The 20,488-nt window shown below is 36.3% G+C and overlaps 1 protein-coding gene across 5 annotated transcripts in view; it reads right to left on the bottom strand.

Moving 5' to 3' along the window:
- The window catches only part of LOC127388112 (uncharacterized), a 229,116-nt gene that overhangs the window by 174,573 nt on the left and 34,055 nt on the right, over positions 1-20,488 (bottom strand). For all 5 annotated transcript variants that reach the window (XR_007890312.1, XM_051627173.1, XM_051627216.1 and 2 more), the window contains exon 2: positions 3,109-3,230. Coding sequence is in view for 4 of the 5 variants with exons in the window: in XM_051627173.1 (XP_051483133.1) it covers positions 3,109-3,164 (56 nt within the window). In the remaining variant the exon portion in view is untranslated. The remainder of the gene's footprint in view (positions 1-3,108; positions 3,231-20,488) is intronic.

The raw sequence follows: 20,488 nt of genomic DNA, 5'->3' as shown, positions 1-20,488 counted from the left end.
AATGCTAACCATCTTAAACAAGAGAAAGTACCACTGCAAGGATACATATCTCTGGGGGTAATGTCTCAGCAAGAGATTTTAAGCTGGAAATATGGTTTAAACATGGTTTAAAAGGAATTAAGCAAAACGCAGGGAGCATAAAATAGTAAATTGGCACCACAGGACTAGGCAATAAATGGCTTAATACCTTCATGGTCTTCCCTCCTGGAATAACTTTGTATTACAAGTCACAACAAGAGCTTTCTTATGGACACTTTGGCCTGAACATGTAGAAGAGATTTGTTTAAATATCTCTACCACTCAGCTTCAAACACCCAAGGTAATGATATATGTGTGCATACATACTATGCACACATAAATGGCACAAAGTGTTCACAGCTATAATTCTAAAGATCCAGCGCAAACTGGGAGGGATTTTTTGTTAAAAGCATTGTAAATTTCATAAAACAACATCCACCACTAGTATGGAACTTCCAGTAAGAGTCAATGAGTGAGATTAATGAAGCTGAGATGCTGAAAGATAGAAATCAAATAAGATACCAGGTGAGAGCACACACAGCATTTTACATGTGTCCCTTTATCCAAATGAATTAATACTTGTATTAAGAAAATACTCTGGAATCAGAAAAAGCTTTGATATTGCATTCATGTTTTTGACAAACAAAATTTAGGTCCATACATCACATACCAATTTTAATATACTCTTATACTTGGTCTATACAATGAGTGGAATACAGTAGAGTAAAGAGCAGTTAAACAACACATCAGCTGATGCAAAAGAAAAACTATGTACAAAATAAGAATTCTGATGCCCTTAGTAGAAGGTTTTATAAGTTATGAGTGACCTCTGTGCAAGACATGCTCCAGCTGTATGATTGTGAAAGAGTCTAAAAAGTAATACTTAAGAAAAAGTTTTCACCCATGGACAAAAATAAGCTTATCAAATCAGAACAGTTGGTAAAGGAAAACCCACACTACACTCAAGGAAAGAGATTGTGTTTGCAGAAACTGGTGATATTAAAGAGCTATTAAGTGATCTAGTCTTTCCTCTCAGAGTTAAGCCTTGTTGCTTGCAGTCCATTTTAGAGCGTTCAACAAGCAGAACAGTTTTTATATTGTATATTACCTGTAGGATTGCCACCCCATCCTTTGGGAAATTATTCCAAAGTCCTTTCTCTCTTTTTATCAGATAGTATTTCCTGAGAGTCAGGAATACTTACCCCTGAGAATACTGTCATATTTAAGGATACAAAAATAGAGGTATAGAAACATGTTTTTCTTTGAGGACAGGATTCCCCAAATCAAGTACAAATAAACTTCAATAAGAGAGAATTATTACCTAAGAAGCAGATCTGGTAGTAATATTAAAAACTAAGTCCTCAGAGGAGGTCTAGTTAGAGGCATGAATAGAACAAATCCTTCACCAGGAGCCAGCAGAGATTCCCAGGGTCATGGCCTAGCCGAAGTGAAGAGAAAAACTCCTACTGATTTCAATGGGGCCGGGACACTGTTCCATATTTTATTCATAGTATATCATCACAAATGGAAACTACAAATGAAGCATCATGAGGCAAGGTGCCCATAATTCTTAATGTTTTCTTCCACTGTAATAGCCAAGACCTCTCCCTGAACTCCAATGGAGGCAAATTAGTTCCACATGTCAGATACCAAGCATAATGTTTTCCCTTACACTTGGTACACAATGAAGGGATGCAGTACAACACAAAGCAATTAATACATTTCCTTTTGTGGAATAATGCATGACAGAACAACTCAGAAAAGATGTCGCTCATTTGAAAGTGGCGAGTTGCTAGCCCCTGAAGAGTAGAAGTAGGAGAAACAATCAGTGGAAAATAAGATAAATTAAGCCCCCCTACTGTCTTACATCTTCCTAGTAGTTGCCTTACTTGCTTGATTTCAACCTTTCTTTCCCTGCAGGTCTCCAGGTACTCTCACTTAAAACTTCATCCCTGAATCTGGGATTACAAGCTGTCACGGTGAAACTTGACTCAGATCAGGTTGTATAGTTCCCTGCATCAGAAATCTAATATATAGGATAGGATGGCTAAGCCCAGACAACTAGTGCATTCTGCATGCCCTACAGTATCCTGCCAAAGGCTCAGCTGCCATTCCAGATGGTTGTGGGTCTATCACAGGTTTTCTGTCATATTTACCAGTCCCATGTTTAAGTAACAAATTCTCACCTCAGTATGTCTTTTACCAGGAAGAAAATAGTGAACTGGAGCCAATGCCTTTAAGCACTATCTATTCATTGCACTGAACTTTGATCAGAGATGATGTGCATGAATAATATTAAAACTTTTCTCAAAACCGCTCTCATTAAACTGTTCTTTTAGGAACAAAACTGTCAGACTAATGAAAGATCATAGAATATTGTAGCCCAGTATAACACCTGGATGCATTAATAGCTCTGTTCAGTAGGTACCAACACAGAGGAAGCCACCAAAATGGATGATGAGTCAAGGTGAAATGGAAAATGGATCCAGCACAATACTCTGTTTTCACAACAGCCCCCTCCATTGTCATACTTCTACAATTACCCTATAGCACTTCAGGGTTTGCTAACCAAAGGGACCTAACCAAGCAAAAGATTCTTCCCTATTCCTCAGTTTTAAGCTTTTCACAGATATTCTTTTTTTTCATTCCTAGCTCAAATTTGCTCTAATCCAGTTTTTGTAGCACCACGTTGAAGAAAGACCATACACAATTAATTCTTCTGCTGCGTTTTCAACAGCCTTTAAAACTACAAATAATGATTTTTGTCCATTTTAGAAATCATGGATATTTGTTTTCACAACCAATGACAGGAATCAAAATACATCTTTTTATTTCCTAGTTTCTGCTGCTGATCAGGAACAGTGGCTTTTGCTGCAGTGCAATGGTGACACCTTGAAAATACCCTCTGCGGATAATGTACCTCTTTTAAAGGTACAGCCAAGTAATAGCAGCAATAGCTGTGAGATCAGTAACATTTATCCAAAATTTAGAAGACTTAAAATACCTGTTCGACTTTGTTTCTATTAAGTACAAAAGTAATTATGAAGCACCGCATCAAGCCATGCCCTTATGGAAAAGAAAGAAACCTACCTTATTCCAAGTGACCTCTTGCATTTGCCAGTATTACTCAGTGACACATGTAGCATCAACAGAAGAATGGGGCATCACACTAGACAGTAGCTGACATCTGCAGGAAATGTTACTTTCCAGGTCTGTAACATAAAGACAATGCTTGTTTCTTTCAAAATAATGACTTTGTAACAACATTTCACTAGATATTTCCAATATTATTGTCGTTCAATTAATCTCTATCAAGTCTGATGTTTTACAAGGAAAAAGCTTCTCAACCTGGCAAGCTCAATTGACACCTGCACTTCAAGACATACTTTTATGTGTTATGCATCATCATCATTAAACTGATCCAGTCTATGAACATAATAAAGTGCCTTTCTTTTGAAAATGGATTTTCACCATTTAGAAGTAAAGACACTGTTACTTTGGTTTATGAGCTTCCTTGTATTTGCCAAGTATCCAGTATACAACAGAATGTTGAATGCTATGGTGCCAGTTTCAAAATACGCAGTTGTATAAATGTGAAGATGAGCTTTGTATAATTAGACACAAGTGAAATAAAGAGATCTAAGTCTGTCAAATTGAAGGTCATATTATTGGAATTTCATTAATTTTTCTGATAGTGCATTAATCAAAGTGGAAACTGACTTTGCTCCTAAATCCTCATGGACTTGGATACAACCAATATGAACAAACACAAAAAGAGGAAGTGGAGAAGTAATTATTAAAGAGCAAGCTAAGACCACAAGGAATACAAACCTAATTTTAAAAATATACACAATTTATAAATATTATTTTCCAGCTTTCTCTTTTCTCAGTCATCAGCAGATTTTAAGCCAAATTGAAGATATTTTCTAAACACGCATAATTTCAACAGAGTGGCAATCAGGTTTATAAGAGACTAATTTAATCCTTTATTGTATAAAGTAGCAATGACTTCATATATCCCTTATCCTCTTTGTTTGGAGTAGCAGAACCTCACTAGCATTCTGTTTTAACTAAAGGTATGCAGTCTACAGCTAAAGTACATCATTTTAAGGCAAGAAGAAAATGGCTTGCAGCAAACTGTCCTTCTGAGTTTTAAGATCTTTTTAGCGACTGAAGACAGAAAATAAAATATTATCAATAATTTTTCGTAAGAATTTTGTAAGCCAAGCTTACAAACCTGCAGAATGCAAATAATATTTTGCCTTATAATTGATGTATTCAATAATTAACTATTTTTCCAAGGCAAATCTCTTTTTTGATTAAAAGTAATACACATTTTAGGTATAAAAAAAACCCACAAAGCAATAGATCCCAATGTAGTATACCTCCCTGGCATTAACCTCAAGTGTTGAATTATGTTTATGTGTTTAGCATGTCTGGTTATCTACTTACATGGGTACATACATGATTACAAGACTTAAGCCCAAGAGACCCATGGTTCAAAATGTCAGCCATGCACATACTGTAGATGCGTATAGATGAGTACATCAACAAGAAAACAAGCCTGGCATTCTTCTAATTGGTTTTATTTATTAGCATACACAGAAATTCCCACAAGCAAAGCCATGCACAGGTAAAATTATTGGATTTCAACTACTTTTTGCATAAAGTTGTTAACCCTTGAAATACAGTTTTTAATGCAATGAGGCACTGTTGTTGTTTTTGTTACGAGGCTTATAAAAGAAATTGACATTTCAGTCCTTCAACTGGTAGCTATTCAATACAAAACTCAATAGTTTTACCTCAGTATGACATTCTCCTTCACTTCACATAGTTTCAACCTGGTGAGAAAAAGGTATACAACTATGTACCACAAAGAAAAAAACCCATAATGAACATCTCTACAACTACTTTAAATAATATGATGTCTGTGTTCACTTTCACAGTGATAATCAATCTTAGTAACAGGCATAGGAGAATAACCTGCAACACAAACTATTGCCCCAAAAAAACCCGGAGCTTTCAGCATATAAACATTTGTGCAGAATGCTTGATAAAAATTCATCTCTGTCAAGGAACTCTGTTCTGATCCACTTTAAATATGCTGCAGTGGGGTCTCACCAGTACTATTTATTTCATAGCTGAGAAAACTTGGCATTTAATATATAAATGAGGAAGACAAAACATCAAAGTCCACAGAATAAGAAATTATGTGTTCAAAATTATAAATTGTAAGTCTTTAATAAGGGACTACAGCACATAACTCCACATCTTGAGGAGGGTCAGTTAGAACTAAAATGGAAATAAAATATTTGTTCTTGAAGAAAACATCTGTGAGAGGAAACAGAGCTCATGGAAGGGGAAAAAGTACCAAAACAAAATCTTACAATATTGAGACACTATATGCTAAATTCTAGCATAGATCTTCTCTTGGGTGGGGAATGAGAATAACCTCTAATATAAGGTAAGTGTAATATGAAGAAATTGCCATGAAATATCAATGTCAAGCTGCCTTCCACATTAAGGTAGAAGAGTAAAACATAAACAGTTAAATAAAATCTTCAAGCCCTGCCTAATAATTCTATGGATTGAACCAGCAAGTTTCTGCTCACAGCCAAGCCCTAATTTCAAATGAGCTAGTGACCCAGTCCTGAATTATTTTTGCTTTTTCAGAAGTGAGACTTCAAGACGACACTCAACATCCAATCACCAGAGCAGCACCTGTGAACTAGAGGCTGGTATTTTTGCTGAAAAATACATTTGATATAGTGCTGAACAGTAAACTTTCGCTGAATAGATGTTCTAGTTCTCTTCGCCTTTTCCAAGAATTGTCGTGAAAGACCCAAAAAATTCCCATGAAGAATGATAATGTTCAAAACTACTCGAGCCAAGGTGACTGATTTTAAAACCTTCACAACTAAGAACATTGTCACTTTGATTATTCTCTCAAAATACACAAAATGAGAGTAGAAACTGCAGTTCTTAATGAGTATTAATTCTAACTATTTTGGCAATTAAAAAAAATAAACAGAGCAGAGCCTACTCCATAAAGAAGAAAAAAAATAAATCTGTTAAAAGTAGAAATTGCCTTTAGCTTCAAACATTTTCTGGAAGCCGTATGTGCTATTAATGCATCTTGGACTTTCAATATTACATCACATTGCAATATGTTCCCATTCCAGCTTCAGAATGAGTTGACAAAAAACGACAACGTTCCTTCAGTCTGCTTGATCCCTGATCTCTGTCCACTTGGGGTGAAACTTCTGAATATAGATTTGTTATAGAAAGCACCACCCTTCCTTTCTTCTTTTGGTCTCATTATTTGTTTATTTATTTATCTATTGGTATTTGCTATATACATTAAATCATACTGCCTAGAAGCATGACGATGCAAATATATCATCTCCATGTTGCCTCATTTTTCATATGAAGCAATCAAGCAGCTAATTCATTTGTTCCAGATAGGAAATAACTCTCACAAAGAGGGGATAGGCAGAAATAAAACACTGTGCCACTAATCAGAAATAACTTGTATTTCTACAGTGCTATAGACAACTGTTCTAAGAGACACATATAGATAAGTTGAACTCTAACAACCTCGAGGAATGTGTGGCACAGTAGGCAGAAAAGTTCCTACTGCGTTAGTCTGAACATGGTTTTATCCTAGCTTTGTCCACATACTAAAATTAACACACTACTACTGTCAATGTTTGCTATTGACAAACTAAGAAATATTTTATGAGCCATCTTTTGGTTATTTCCAAAAGTAGCTATGCTAACAGTTTGCATATCTCAAATAAGTATGTCTTTGCTGGATAAAAGGAAATGTTGCTATCCTTGCTTTTGTGCCACCTGTTACACCTTCACTGATGTATCATTTTCCTAATATATTTCAGAATTCAATGCCTTGACAGCAGGTAACTTACAGTCTGGTGATGAAAGTAGGAGAACAAAGTAGAGCTGAGAGCTTATGAAATACGGAAAATTAACCAAGGTGGTATCTTCTCCCTTCCTGTTTCAAATGGCAATAAACTAAGTTCTAAAATCTCTTTGTCATGTATAATTTTCCTTTTTTTTTTTTTTTTTTTCTTTTGTAACAATGAGGATCACTAGAAACACTTCCTCCTTAACCCTGATATTTTTGTACTAAAGACAATTACAGTTCTGGGGAATGGTGCTCCAATACAATCTCAAAAATTACTTGTGCAGTGCCATTTTGGTGTTTTTGAAGCCAACTCTGACAATATAACTATTGGCTAACCCAAGAAGCAAGTCACTAACATTACAGAGACTTCTTCACTTCCTTATTTCACCAGTGTAACATCTTTGTTTCACACAGATTGTGTTATAGTGCTGAGATTGCTTAAGGATACCTGTAATTATTAAAACTAGCCACCTTTGCACTGGCATCCAGACTTAGACACCAAGAAGCCTATAGGCAATAGCTTAATGAAATTATAACTATTATCTTCACTGAAATATCACTAATTGGAATAGAAAGGGTACAACACTATGTATCTAAAGTTAAAGATGACATTTAAAGTAGGACTGAATTTTCTTCTTTAGAGATTAATCCCATAACTGGCACCCATTAAGATAATACATCATTACCATGAATTTATAAGAATGCAACAAGCCCTTTCAGCTGGCATCAGCAGAGCCTGTATTTCTGAGAAACAAAACTTCACTGACTGGAAGTAGGGGTATGCTTGGATTCCATCATTTATTATGCTTTCAACATAATTTTTTCCTTATCTAATTTAATGAATGCTATATACTACAACAGTAATGCAATATGAACAAAGAAGACAAAAAATATTGTTTGTTTTTAAGGCATGGTCAGATTTTTTTGCAGCAAAAATTCAGGAATGTGAAAAAAAATCACAATCCACAAAGTTTTTAAAAGTTTGTAATCCAAATGCTGCAATTTAGCAGATTCAGATTGTGAAAACGGTGTTTAATGTGAATTAATATTTGCTCTGCTCTTATTTTTGTTGAAGATTCAAATTTCAACTCCTCTTTTCTGTTTTTTATTTTTAAAATAAATACCAATTTCTTTCACTGTGCAAGATCTGCATGGCTAAAATACTATTCGTGATCTTCAAAGCCTCTGGAGTTGACTAAAAAAAGATGCAGCTAGTCCCCAAATCTCGGAACATTTTCTAGAATGGAGCTCAAAAATAGAATTCTGAGGTTTTCAAACATTCAAAAATATTTTCTACATGTGCCAATATGCTCTGAGAAAGGTCATCTTTCTCACGTAATTCAGTCAGAAGCAGACATTGCTAGGATTCCTTCCTAAAGGTGTCTGAGTTGCATCATTTCTACATTGTATACTTGGTTGTATGCCTACCACAATCTAATGAAACAAACAAACAAAAAATTGACACCCAGAACTGTGCCTGAACAAGAGGGGTTCTTTTCCCTTCTCATCATCATAAAGAGCTAATAACTATTGTACCTAATCTGGTAAGGGTATTAACTATCTAAATACATTTAGTAACCCTTCAGCCTTTGCATTTACATACTTAAAGAATGGTTTATTGTTGTAATTGCTATGATTTAAAAATCAGAACAATGTCAAAGACGGAGATGTTTCTTCTGCTGAGCAGACACTAAATGGGAGAATTACAAAAGCAAAAAAACAGGCTGGCAAGCAAGTTTGGGTCTATTTCCCTTTTGAAAATGTCCTCAGCAATTGCCATTTGTTGACATTCAGTTTTATGACAGCAGATAATTGCAGAAAATAAAGTTTGAAAATTAATTTGAAATTAATTTTTCACCAGCCACAGGCCTGGTGCAGAGCATTTGTCACCCTAACAAATGCATACTAGAATTAATCTTCATACTTTACAGGGCTTCCCTAGTAGCTTCACATGAGAGCAGATCACAGAGAATTATTGAATTTATTATCCTTTTATTGATCTTCCTGAGGCATTTGGATGGATTGATTCTGATATGCTACTCCTTAGACATATTAGATAGATTACTTAACAAATTTCACAGCAGCTGACCGTGACCAGGTCAATATCTCACAGGAAGTTCTTGCTCACATACACCCATCACTTGCCAGGAGCATGTCTGTCTTCTGACCTAAAACTGTCTTTTTGTGATACACCAAACAAACTACAAATAGAGGAAGTTAAAGCTTCCTAATTTTTTTTTTTCATTTAGACTATGTTTGTGGCTTAATAATATGCTCCTTTACTTTGAAAGATCTCCATTATTCTACTGTTATCTAACTATCAAAGGGAAATGTGACTTGATAGATTCATCATACTTCTATTACCGCTTTTTGCTTTTAAAAATACCACTTTCTGACAAAACAGACAGCCTTCTGCACCATGTTTTAGTTTGAACTGTGGAGCAGAACAAAAGGAAGGACATTTAGTAACTTTTTAAGAGGCTACATGATAAAACCCAGCGAGGGAATGTGTGGCTTAACACAGCAGATTCAAAGCCTGACACAATTGTTCCCTAACCATGCTAAATACATCCCATGCTTCTTGAAGTGGAGAAAATTGCCCTCCCTGCAGATCTCATCCTACTGCCTGGTAATAATGGGCTGCTCATATTTTACCATTAGTCAGGAGCCTTTATACCCTAGAGAGATCAAGACTATGTCCAGCTTACGACTATGCATTTCTTGATCTGGAGTTTGACTCTCAACTCACCTCCCAGTCAATCTGTAGGAGCCATTCAGCACAAACATCCTGAAATTTCAGGTCTCCTCCTGGCACAGCAGGCTGGGCTAACTCATACCTGTCACTCAGACTCACAGGAGGCCAAGCATGCCATAGCTGGGAGGCTGCTGTACAGCAAGTGGTAGCCACCAGCTCAAATATTTCCAAGTGTGAGGAAGGAAGAGATCGTAACAGTCCAGGTAAAAGGAGGAGGACTCCTCCTCCTTCTCCTTTCTGTCCTTCAGCTGTACCCTAAACTGAAGTTGAGACTGGGAGGGAGGGAGGAAGGACAGAAGGAAGAAAATACAAAAGTCCTTGGCATGCTTATCAGACCACTGTCTCAAATTAGTCAATAGGGAACACTAAGGGCAGGACTTAATCCCGCTTCTCATATGTTTTATTCAGAACTGTAGGAGGGCACCTTTATCAATGAGATTATGTCTGTAGAGAGAGACCTCTCTTGAGACTAGGTTTCAGCAGTGTTTCCTTCCAGTTTACCTTTTTTTCTCTAAAAGCCATGCCAACCATAGAAGAGGAAAGGCAATGCTGTTGGCTAGTTTCTCCAATTCTTTTTCTTAATTTACATACAGAAATATAATTAATAGATCAGTTGCTCAGCCAGTATAAAAACTGAGCTATTTCTTTTTTGTGCATGAAAGGGTCAATATACATAAGCCCCTTTTCAAGAAAATCCCCTCATTGCCAGACTACAGGGGATTCTGGCTACATCTTGGTACTGAGGACCTGACGCCCATGCTATGAACATTTCAACTCAACTCTATTTTGCTTCTGCGGTTTGAATGCCCAACTGGAAAGCAACTCCCACATTAGTTTCATCTGAGATGAAACTGGTTCACACATTTCAAGACCTGATGCACAAAAAATAGAGATTTTTATTTATTTTTCTGCAAGTCTGTTTCACATGCATCCATATGAACTGTTTCTGAAGTTAATGGGTACTATATATAACCTAGAAGCAGTATGAGCCAAGGAGTTGAGATGGTTGGCTGAGTTATTGATCAGATTATACTAAAAGAGAATGTAACCAGTATACTCTGAGAAGCTCATCCACTGAAAACATTTCCCCCAGAAAATTCAGATGGATTAACTCCAAATTATAAAAGGAAAGAGTGGCTGGCTAGTAGGTTAGTCTGAATATTTTCCAGAGGAATGCAATTTAACAGCCCAAAGATAAATTTAGATATCTAGAAAGAGATGGAGATGGCAAGTTCTATTTTTCTGTTGGCAGCATGAAAAAAAAAGGTGCTTCTCGGTAAAGTAAAAACAGTCTTCACAACACAGACCTTTCCCAGAAGAGAGATCTCTTATTTAAAATATGCAACTAAAAGAAAAACAAACAGAAAACATTATGAAATCTTTGAGGACACAAGGTCTTTTTCAAAGAATTAGATTGACCCTAAAGGTGAACAAGAAGAAAAATTAAACTGAATTTACCCGTTTCAAGGTATTTAAAAGTACCTCTACAAAGCCTTCTAAGGATTCAAAGTTTAACTGAGGATGTTTCATTTCTCCTTATCCAGCTCCATACCTTTCTGAAAGACTAGAAATTTAGAACCCAGAATTCACTGCTTTTAGCAGGAAAGGAACAATTGATCCAACCCATGCATGCTAGTATTTTCAGGGAAGCCTGAGGTAATAAAATGTTCAAATTACTTCTAATTTCAATGGGAGTCAGACCTCTAACTGTTTAAGGCCTGTTGAAATTTAAATCTGTAACTCAAAAGATCTTGAACCCAAATAAATTAACATTTCTAAAAACCTCCTGTGAACTAGTAACTACTGATTATTTAATGGCTATTAACAATTTCTTACTGTCTCCAGAATTTCACAGTAGGAACATTAGCACTCATATCTCTATTTTTCATAAATGTCAATTCTGTCTGACATAGCAGCGGACTATGGCATGAAAGCTACTCACTGAATGCTACAAGAAAAAAAATCAGATAAACAAGTAAAAATATGAGTCTTTCCTAAGAGCATATTTTATAAAATGAAACTTCTTCATTTTCCAAAGAAAAAGCAAAGCTGGAGATTCAGATTTGCATTCCATTTCTGTTCAAGCACAGCAAGAGGCATTCAAGATTTCAGTCCACCAGCTACTCAAGGATGGATTCTCCTATCCCCATGTGTTACACCCTTTCTCCACGTGCTACACCAAAAGGCATGAAAAGTCATGCTTCTGTTGCAAAGAAACGCAAAAGCAAAATTAAATAGCACATAACTGCTTTATGAAACTAAATTCATGGCTTTCAGTCAGCTCTATGGGTTAGGAAGTGACCTGCAATCAAATGAGTAGCTCAAATGTAATACTTAAGAAATGAGTCCCTGCACTGTCCCACTGAACAAGTCCAATGCCAACTCCTCTCCTGCCCAAGGCAGGAATAGCTCATCCTTGGCTTTTTAATACAGGGACAGCAAAAGGCAATTTTATCAACAATTCCAAGAAGCTCTTAGCCAGCTGTAATCCTTTTTTACAATTCATAAAATCTGAAGACTGGACTTCCTGGTTGGGAAGTTTTGTGCTCATATGACATTATGGAGGAACAGATTTGTGGTGCCCAGCTCTTACTGGGATGCCACATGCCGCTCTTCAGTTGATACTTTTGAGAGTTAGGAACATCCACAATTCATGAGGCTTGGGGATTTTTCTGTGTAAGCATTAGAACTGGAGAAACTCGTGTTTGATCTAATAATGAAGAAATATCTAATAGCAAAGAAGTTCTAGCATTTAAGTAGAGAAATAAAGAACAGCACTACTCGTTTTCATGCCAGGTCAATTTTATTCCTGTTTTAAATATGGAGAAATGAAGGCACTGGGAAACCATGCAACTTTCCATCAGTAAAAGAGAGGATGTTAACTAAATCCATTATTCCATACTAATGTATATTCTACCTACAACTGCCTTCAATGCCTTTGCTTTCTCTGTAGGGCACATGGGTTTTGTCCTTCCAAAATTTATCTTGCACATAAGAACTGAAACAATGGTCAAACATGACACAAGCAGAAAAGGGGGATCCAAGCATGAAACGCCCCAAGTTTATAGAGCGAAGTAAACATTTTACAGTTATTTGTAATCAACATGGGGAGTCCTTCATAGTTTTGCAGAAGTCTATGCCAAGAAAAAATTGCAGGTCTTTTATTTTTTAATGACGCAGCATGCTGTTAATTTCGGTATAATGCCAAAAAGCTCTGTAGTAACATTCAGGAAAGAGTTTTCAAGAAACCCCTCAATGCCTTTGATAAAATTGAATCTGAATGGCTAAAGCAATTTCAAAATAAATCAATTTAAAACTAATTTTATCCATAACATGCATACTTTAACAAACATCTTTCACTGCAACAGAGGTAGCAGCAACATCTGTAAACCCAAAACATTCACTCTGTTTCTGATGTCACATGCAAAACAAGATCACCTTCCTGGTGCTACTCTGACTACAAAGAAAATGATCATTCCTCTTTCGTTGTCTTGTTCCCATCATTCAAAACAAAATCCACTTCACAGCTAGGCCAAATACCCTGGAATTTCTCCTGCCCTGGTTTCTTGCATATTCATCAAAACCATCCCCTCTCTCACCTGCAGTTTTAAGGTCATGCCAAGGCTCCACACACAGTTTCTCTTCCCTTCCAGCCTAAATAAATCAAAATATAGGTTTGAAATCTTAGCAGAAAAATGTGTGTTCTCTCGCATTTTGTATCCAGATGCTGCAGATATGGGTGGGAAGGAAGAGAGGCACAAAGAGTTGTTGAAAGTAACAGAAAGTAGATAAGGGGCAGCCCAGTCAGGGTGCAGGGCTGCCCAGGAGGGAGACACAGAACAGATCTCACTCCTCTTCTCATGCAAAAGATGTTTTTTACTCTCTTTTCCAGAAGAGCTGCTTCTTAGACACTTTTACACTTGTTCCTGCTACCCCAACAAATAACCAACCACAGCCTAGCATGCCCACCACTCCAGTATTAGGCTATAATGAAAAACTATTCCTCTGCTGGAAGGTTGCATAGCTTAAAATCTGAGCTTTGCCATCAAAAAAGGCAGCTACACTGCCCATCGCTAAGCAAAATGGTTCAATGCAGCCTGGTTTCTCAGACATTAATTGTAATGGAAAACAGAATTACAGTCTGATTTTTAACAGCTTTTTAACCTACCAATTGCCATGTTTATACATACATACATACATACATAACTCTTCATTCATCCTGTTAAGTTAATAACAATAATAAGCTGGACAAAAACTATCATCCACTCCCACAAGCCTCCAGGCACCAGCACAGCACACTCAGTGCAGGTATTGCATTAACCACTTCATACGTCACACTGGGATGGGAATGGCATCTCTTCTCAAGGAGTAAGTGAAAGGTCAAAACTCCTCAGAACCCATCATATACTGAGTTGATTAAACCACTGCCACCTTTCTTGCCACATCAAGAAAGCAAACATGACCGTATCAAGTAAAGCACAGTACATTTGTGGCAAGATGGAGACCTCTCATGTATTTGTAAGGCTCTAATAACTATCAAAATAAGGACTTGGAATAGTAAGAGATGTAAGGGACAAAAGGCTGAAAATCATGGGGTTTTTATCTTCCACAAAACTGTGTGAATAGTTAGCCATCTCAGTTCCAGTCTCCATCTATGAATTTGCAAAGGAAACAATATTGAAAAATGCATAAAAAAATTAAGCTAATAAATTGCATTGGTTGACAAAGCAAGGGGCCTAGATTGTTGCTTTTAAAAAAAATCAATCCCTAGTAACTCATGAGGACCAGTATGTTGTTTCTTTCACGGTACTTTCCAAAAAAATATGTAAACCCAATCAGTAAAAAAGACTTCACAGTCTTTTATCTTTCCAGTAGTTATGAACTGGCCCTGAACATTACTGTGAAGCAATATGAAGTTTCCTATTACACTTTTAATTGCTTTTGAATCCAGCCTGAAAGTTCACCTTAACCTTGTAAGTACTACATTAATCACATCCCTATTTTTTGTGTTGACATAAGGATAGCATAAACATAAATGAAGCAATGATTCAATATTTTAGAAAAATCTGAAACAATACAATCTTTTGTTCTATCTACTCACCCTTTTATAATTGCAATTATGTTAGTTCTTATCAAAACAAATCACTAGTCAATTACAGTACTTTCAAATCAAGAAGTAAATGTATCTGAAGAAATGCAAAAATATTTTTGTCTGAGTTTCAAAGAAAGAATAAAATCAGGCTGTTCTTTCATTTCCTCTGAAGCATTCAGAAGTTGCTTCAAAATGTGCTTTCTGTTTTCTCATTAACTTTTAAAGCATCTTCAAATCACTTGGGGGGAAAAAAAAAAAAGACAGAAAATAACGAAAAGAAAAACAACAAACCCCCCAAAAGATAATAAGCTTAGTTTCCTTTTCAGGAATTGAGGAGAATTTGTTCTACTGTGTAGCTCATTCCTTCATGCCTTTATTTTGTGGTCCTGTAAGGTCTGTCCGTACAGGCTGGGAAGCATATTATCCTGTTCAAGGATTTCTGAAGCTAAAGCAAAATTGTATCTCTATTACAAAATCTTCTAGAACTGTTCAAGAAACACAAAGTGCTACAAAAGGGAGATATTTCTTGTTACAGGGAGAAGAATTTAAATAAATTTCCTTTCATATTTTACAGAACTTTTTTTTTTTTTTTTTTTTTTCCTACTACCTCCTAGTCCTATGGGACTGACTAAGTCATTCCGGATATAAATAGTATTTAATTTTACAATTACAAAGACACTTGACCTGGAAGTTCAAAATAAAGTTTCCGAACTGGATTGAAAAATACAGGGTTTCTCACTGAAGCAAAATGTAATTTTACCATTAAATAAAAATGGAACTATAAATGGCATATATATTTAAATAGTCATTCAAGAAAAAAAAAAACTTTATGAATTTAGTTTATTTTATATTTTAACAATAAATAAAGATAGGCTAAACCAGATTGTCTTTTAATGGCTTTGTATCATTTTCACAGAATAAAGATGCTGACAGAAGTCTTAAGGTATCATTTTAGTTCATTATTCCAATTGAATCCTCCCTTGTATAGAACTTATTGTAAAAACAGATGCCTTATTGAGATGTTTTTAAAAATTCAAAAAGTAGATTTGAGGAATTTTAGAGACATTAATACTGCTTATAGAACATTTTTATGTATATAATACATCCCATTGGAAAAATAATATAAAGCTAATTGAAATAGCTTCATAAAAAACTTTACATGCATCTCTCCAATTTTACGAGAGTTCTGTGGAACTGCAAAATATTTCAGATTCATTCCCACCCTCAAAAATAATGAAAATTTGGGATTGTAAACAGTGGTAAATTGAAATCTAAAGGCATCCATTGAGCTTAATATAGAAAACTACTGAATAACCAAGTTTACATATAACAAAATATATTCAAATTGCAAATGTCTTATAAACTATGTACTAGAAAGTCATTAATAGCAGCGTCCAGCAAATTCCTAGAACTGTATCTAAACCAATGTCTAAATACCTTAGCCATAACTTTACTTTCATGTCTCAGTGGGATTACTTCAAGAGTGAAGTTACTCCCTATGTTAGCATCTGTTAAATGAGATCCATAATTACAGCTGGCAGTTGAAAAACTAAAGCAAAAATGAATTAGCATTTCAAATATTCCAGTATATATACTATTCCCGTGTCACCAATTACAGTCCCATCTGTACAAAATCGTACCAAAAATACTAATATTTTAATATATTTCCCTTTCATCTCTAAATACTTTGTTTGCATTTTAAAATAAATTTTAAAAGCTGTTTCTTCACTACCAACCACTCTATTGAATGGTCAGCATTGCTATCACAAGCAACAATGCATTAACATAACACAAACTATTTCCTCATGTCACAGTGAATTCCTTTCAATAGTATTACAGTTTTCATTATTTTGGGGTTGTTAACCATGTTAGCAATTATGATTGTTTTTTCTATATAGATAAAATAAATATTATGCTATCATATAGAAGTAAGCAGGAAGGTAAGTTATCTTAAGAGATGAGCTTTCTCTGTGAACTTGGGCAGTTTCTTCCTCTTGCTTTATCCCCCCCCCCTTCTTTTCTACCTCCCGCTTCTGAGGTAATACTAATTGACGAGAGTATTTATAAAACTCAAAACACACATGCTGGTATAAAGTAAAGCTGGAGCAGCCTCAGTTAATTTTTTAAGAATAAAACTTAACTTGAGTGTAAAAGTAGTCCAAAAGTATATGTCATTTAATATTTTACATACTGTATTTCCAAAGAATATACTCTGTGTTTCTGAAGAAAAAAATCTCTACTAGAGTGCTGGTGTCTTGACAGTGAGCCCGAGAAAATTATTCTAGGTTAAGACAAGGTAACTTAGACAATCACTTCACTCAATGAAATGGAAAAATCGTAATACTATACGTACTTTGTTACACTTCATCGTTAGTTTCCAGACATACATGTTACTATTAACAGAAATACAAAAAACTTCAGTATAACAGAGAAATTTTGCAAGTCATAGAACAAGTTTTACCTATGGGAAAGTGAAGAAAAAACAGAATTGAGAAAGCCAAGCAAATTTTTTTTTTAAAAAGTCATTTTATCTAAGAACATCCTGAGACCATCTGATTTACTGCTTCTCTATACAACTTTAAGGAAAGAGAAATTGTATCAAACTATCTGCACTCAGTAATTCAATAAAAATAGAATGCAAACTGTATAATAAGTATAAAAACAGATACATGAAAACAAAGAATCATCTTCATATTAGAATTCTCCTGTTAAATTTGAACTAAAATAATTTTATTTCATTGACACAGATACCTTTAAGTTCTGTACTAAGGCAAATAATTTACACACACATTCAGGAATTGTTCTTCAAAAGCAGGCAGTTAGTGAAGTTTCAGAGACGGAGGAGTTTGTGAAAAATATTACTGCAATGAATGAACAAACAACAATACTTCAATCTGTGTTACATTACAAAGCTTTGTTTTCCATTATAAATTTAAAATTTAATGATGCATATGAAATAGGTGTCGATTCAGCAAATACTTGCTCCCAGGAGTCCCACCAGCTTGAATGCATTTTCTCAGATAAACAGGACTATCTACAAGTATAGTCACTTGAAGAAGCAGACACCCACCTCCCATCCCAGGTATTTATGGAATACATTAAAACAGCAGACAAGCCCTTACTGGGTATAACACTTCTGTTAAGATACAGTGTGTTTACTCTGTGGCATTGCACTGAAAAGCCTACGTCATTGTAAAGCTCTATTGGAATAATATTTTGAAGTGTACCTCAAATCCTGTGAACTACAATAAAACCCCAAATACTGGATTGCAAAGACTGCAATGAATTTTGTTGTTCAGTCTCAGAAATCAGCTTATAATACTTACTATGAGGCTGAACATTTGCCTTGTGGATACATTTAATCACAACTAGTTCCTTCACAACTTGGAAAAAGTGTATTTTTGCATTATAAAACTTTAAACTTTTATGCAAGGTTTTGTAGGTAACTGATCACCTAGCTTTGGGGGATGAAATCTCCTAAGAATCTGTACATTTTAAATACCAAGTAAAATAATTTTGTGTTAAGGATACCCGTATATGAAGTCACTGGCTAATCAGCATTCAAGTATGAAATATATCTGAAATACTGTTTCTATGCATGAAATACTTAAGGGGAAAAGGCAAAAAAGAGTTACACCTATTCTAACTTTTCCTCCCTCTCTTTCATAGCTTAAAAGGTAAAGCTGCCAGACATGTAGCTTATCAACAAGAGCATTTAAAAAAAAAATAAATAAAATAAGCATACAAAAATAAGCAGTCACCAGATAGGCAAAGCTATGAAGTCTAATAGTTTATTCACTTGATAGCACATGCGATTCCTTGGCAGAAGGAATATTTTTTCTTTAACAACGCGGTATTCCTTTAAACGGAGACAAACGCTGCATAGTGAGCGAGATAAAGACAGACAAAATGAACATTTCTCTCCTCACAGAATAATAATAATAAAAAAACCCAAACAACTAAATAAAACCAAGCCCCCAAACCATTATCATGCGAAACAGAAAAGGTCTTTAAATGCAAAATCAACAGAGGGCCAAGCAGGTGTTTGCATTCTCTGTAGTTTTAACTCATGGATTTCATTGTGTGCTTCACAGAAAGAAAATCAGTTTCATTTGTAGATCTTGCAGGGAAACAAAGAATGTCAACAAGGAGTCCCGATAAACATCTTACACTGCTAAACGTCTTCACGAGGACTGAGAGAAAAACCTCCCCCGTTGCAAGCAACCGTGGACATCTTTTGTTCCCTGATAAATATTTGCCTTTGTCTTTTGTGATAAGGTCTGCTGCCTTCGCTTCAGACAAAAAGGCCCCGGTTGTTTCTGTATAGAAAACATTTAATTAAGATCATTTCCGATTTTCTCTCCCCCCGTGCGCTGAGGGGAAAAAAAACCATACAAACCAAAACAAAAACAAGCGAAAGGGGAGAAAACTCGGCCCCCGTCGGCTGCCAGGAGGGGCCGGGAAGCGCGGCCCCGGGGCCGGGCCCCTCTGGCGGGGACATCTCCCCCCGCCCCGCCCGCCCGGCCGGGGCTGCGGGGCCCCAGAAGGGAGCGACGGCGGGGCCGGGGCGGGCAAGGCCAGGGAAGGCAGGGCCAGGTGGGGCCGGGCAGCGCCGCCGACCCAGACCCAGGGCCCGGGCCGCGGGGTGGGCGGGCCCGTCGCCGCCGAGCTGTGCCCGCGGCCGCCTCTGCTGCGGGGCCCGCGCCGCAGTCGGGGAGGGGGTGGCGGGGGTCTGGCCGGCAAGCGGGGAGGAGGCGGAGGGGCGCGAACGGTGGTGGTGGTTTCTGTCGGAGTATTTGTGGGTTTTTTGGTTGGTTGGTTGGTGTATTTTTCCGTGGGATTAGACCCAGTTGCTCTTCTTACACTTTTTTACAAAAATCCTTTTAAAAGCAAGTTACAGTTTGGGGTTTGCCACTTTGTCAGAATTCCAGCTTCACAAAAACAATAAAAACCTTACCAAAGCAAAGAAAAAAGCACCTTTCATTAGTTTTAAAATACTATGTTTACCAAAAAAAGCCATGCCGGGCTCTATGGATTCTGTAATGTTAGTTCTCTGAGGACTTCACCTATTTTATATAGTGGAGTTAGAAATCATAAAGTAGTTCTCACTGCTGTAGTACTTTGAAAACTGAAAAGAAAATCTAGGAAATAAAATCATTATAATGTGTTTATACAACACACACAAGGTACACAGCATTCCAAAGCTCTTAGTCATCATGTGTATGTGCATTTACTAGAATGAAAGCTCCCTATCGTGTTTACTGCCTGCAGGACTCAATCCTGAAATATTCCTGTGTGCCAGATACTTGTAACAATATTGTTAAATATGGATTCACTGTAAGTCTAAGCCACTTAATAGAATTACCCCCCTGTATAACTCAGGACAACATACCCACTCAAAACCACAGACTTGCTACTTCAGCCTGTGAAATTTTGCTAAGAAGTACAAACAGAAATACTAGTCTGAAATAGTGAGAATTACAATGCAAAATTTAAAAACACATTATATGAACAAGAAGAAATATAGCAAAGATACTCCACTAAGAAATATGCACAAAGTTGGGAGAGAGAATAGTTCTTTCAGTCCAAATATAAAACACAGGAGATGAACTTGTACTGTGGACATGACAGAGTCCTGAGAGGTTTTCCACTGGTCAAATATTCAGAGATCACAAAGTTGCATTTTTTTCTTCAAACC

This window comes from Apus apus, chromosome 1, assembly GCF_020740795.1.
Source record: "Apus apus isolate bApuApu2 chromosome 1, bApuApu2.pri.cur, whole genome shotgun sequence".
Taxonomy (NCBI): Eukaryota; Metazoa; Chordata; class Aves; order Apodiformes; family Apodidae; genus Apus; species Apus apus.
This window is presented reverse-complemented; position numbering and strand designations above follow the sequence as displayed.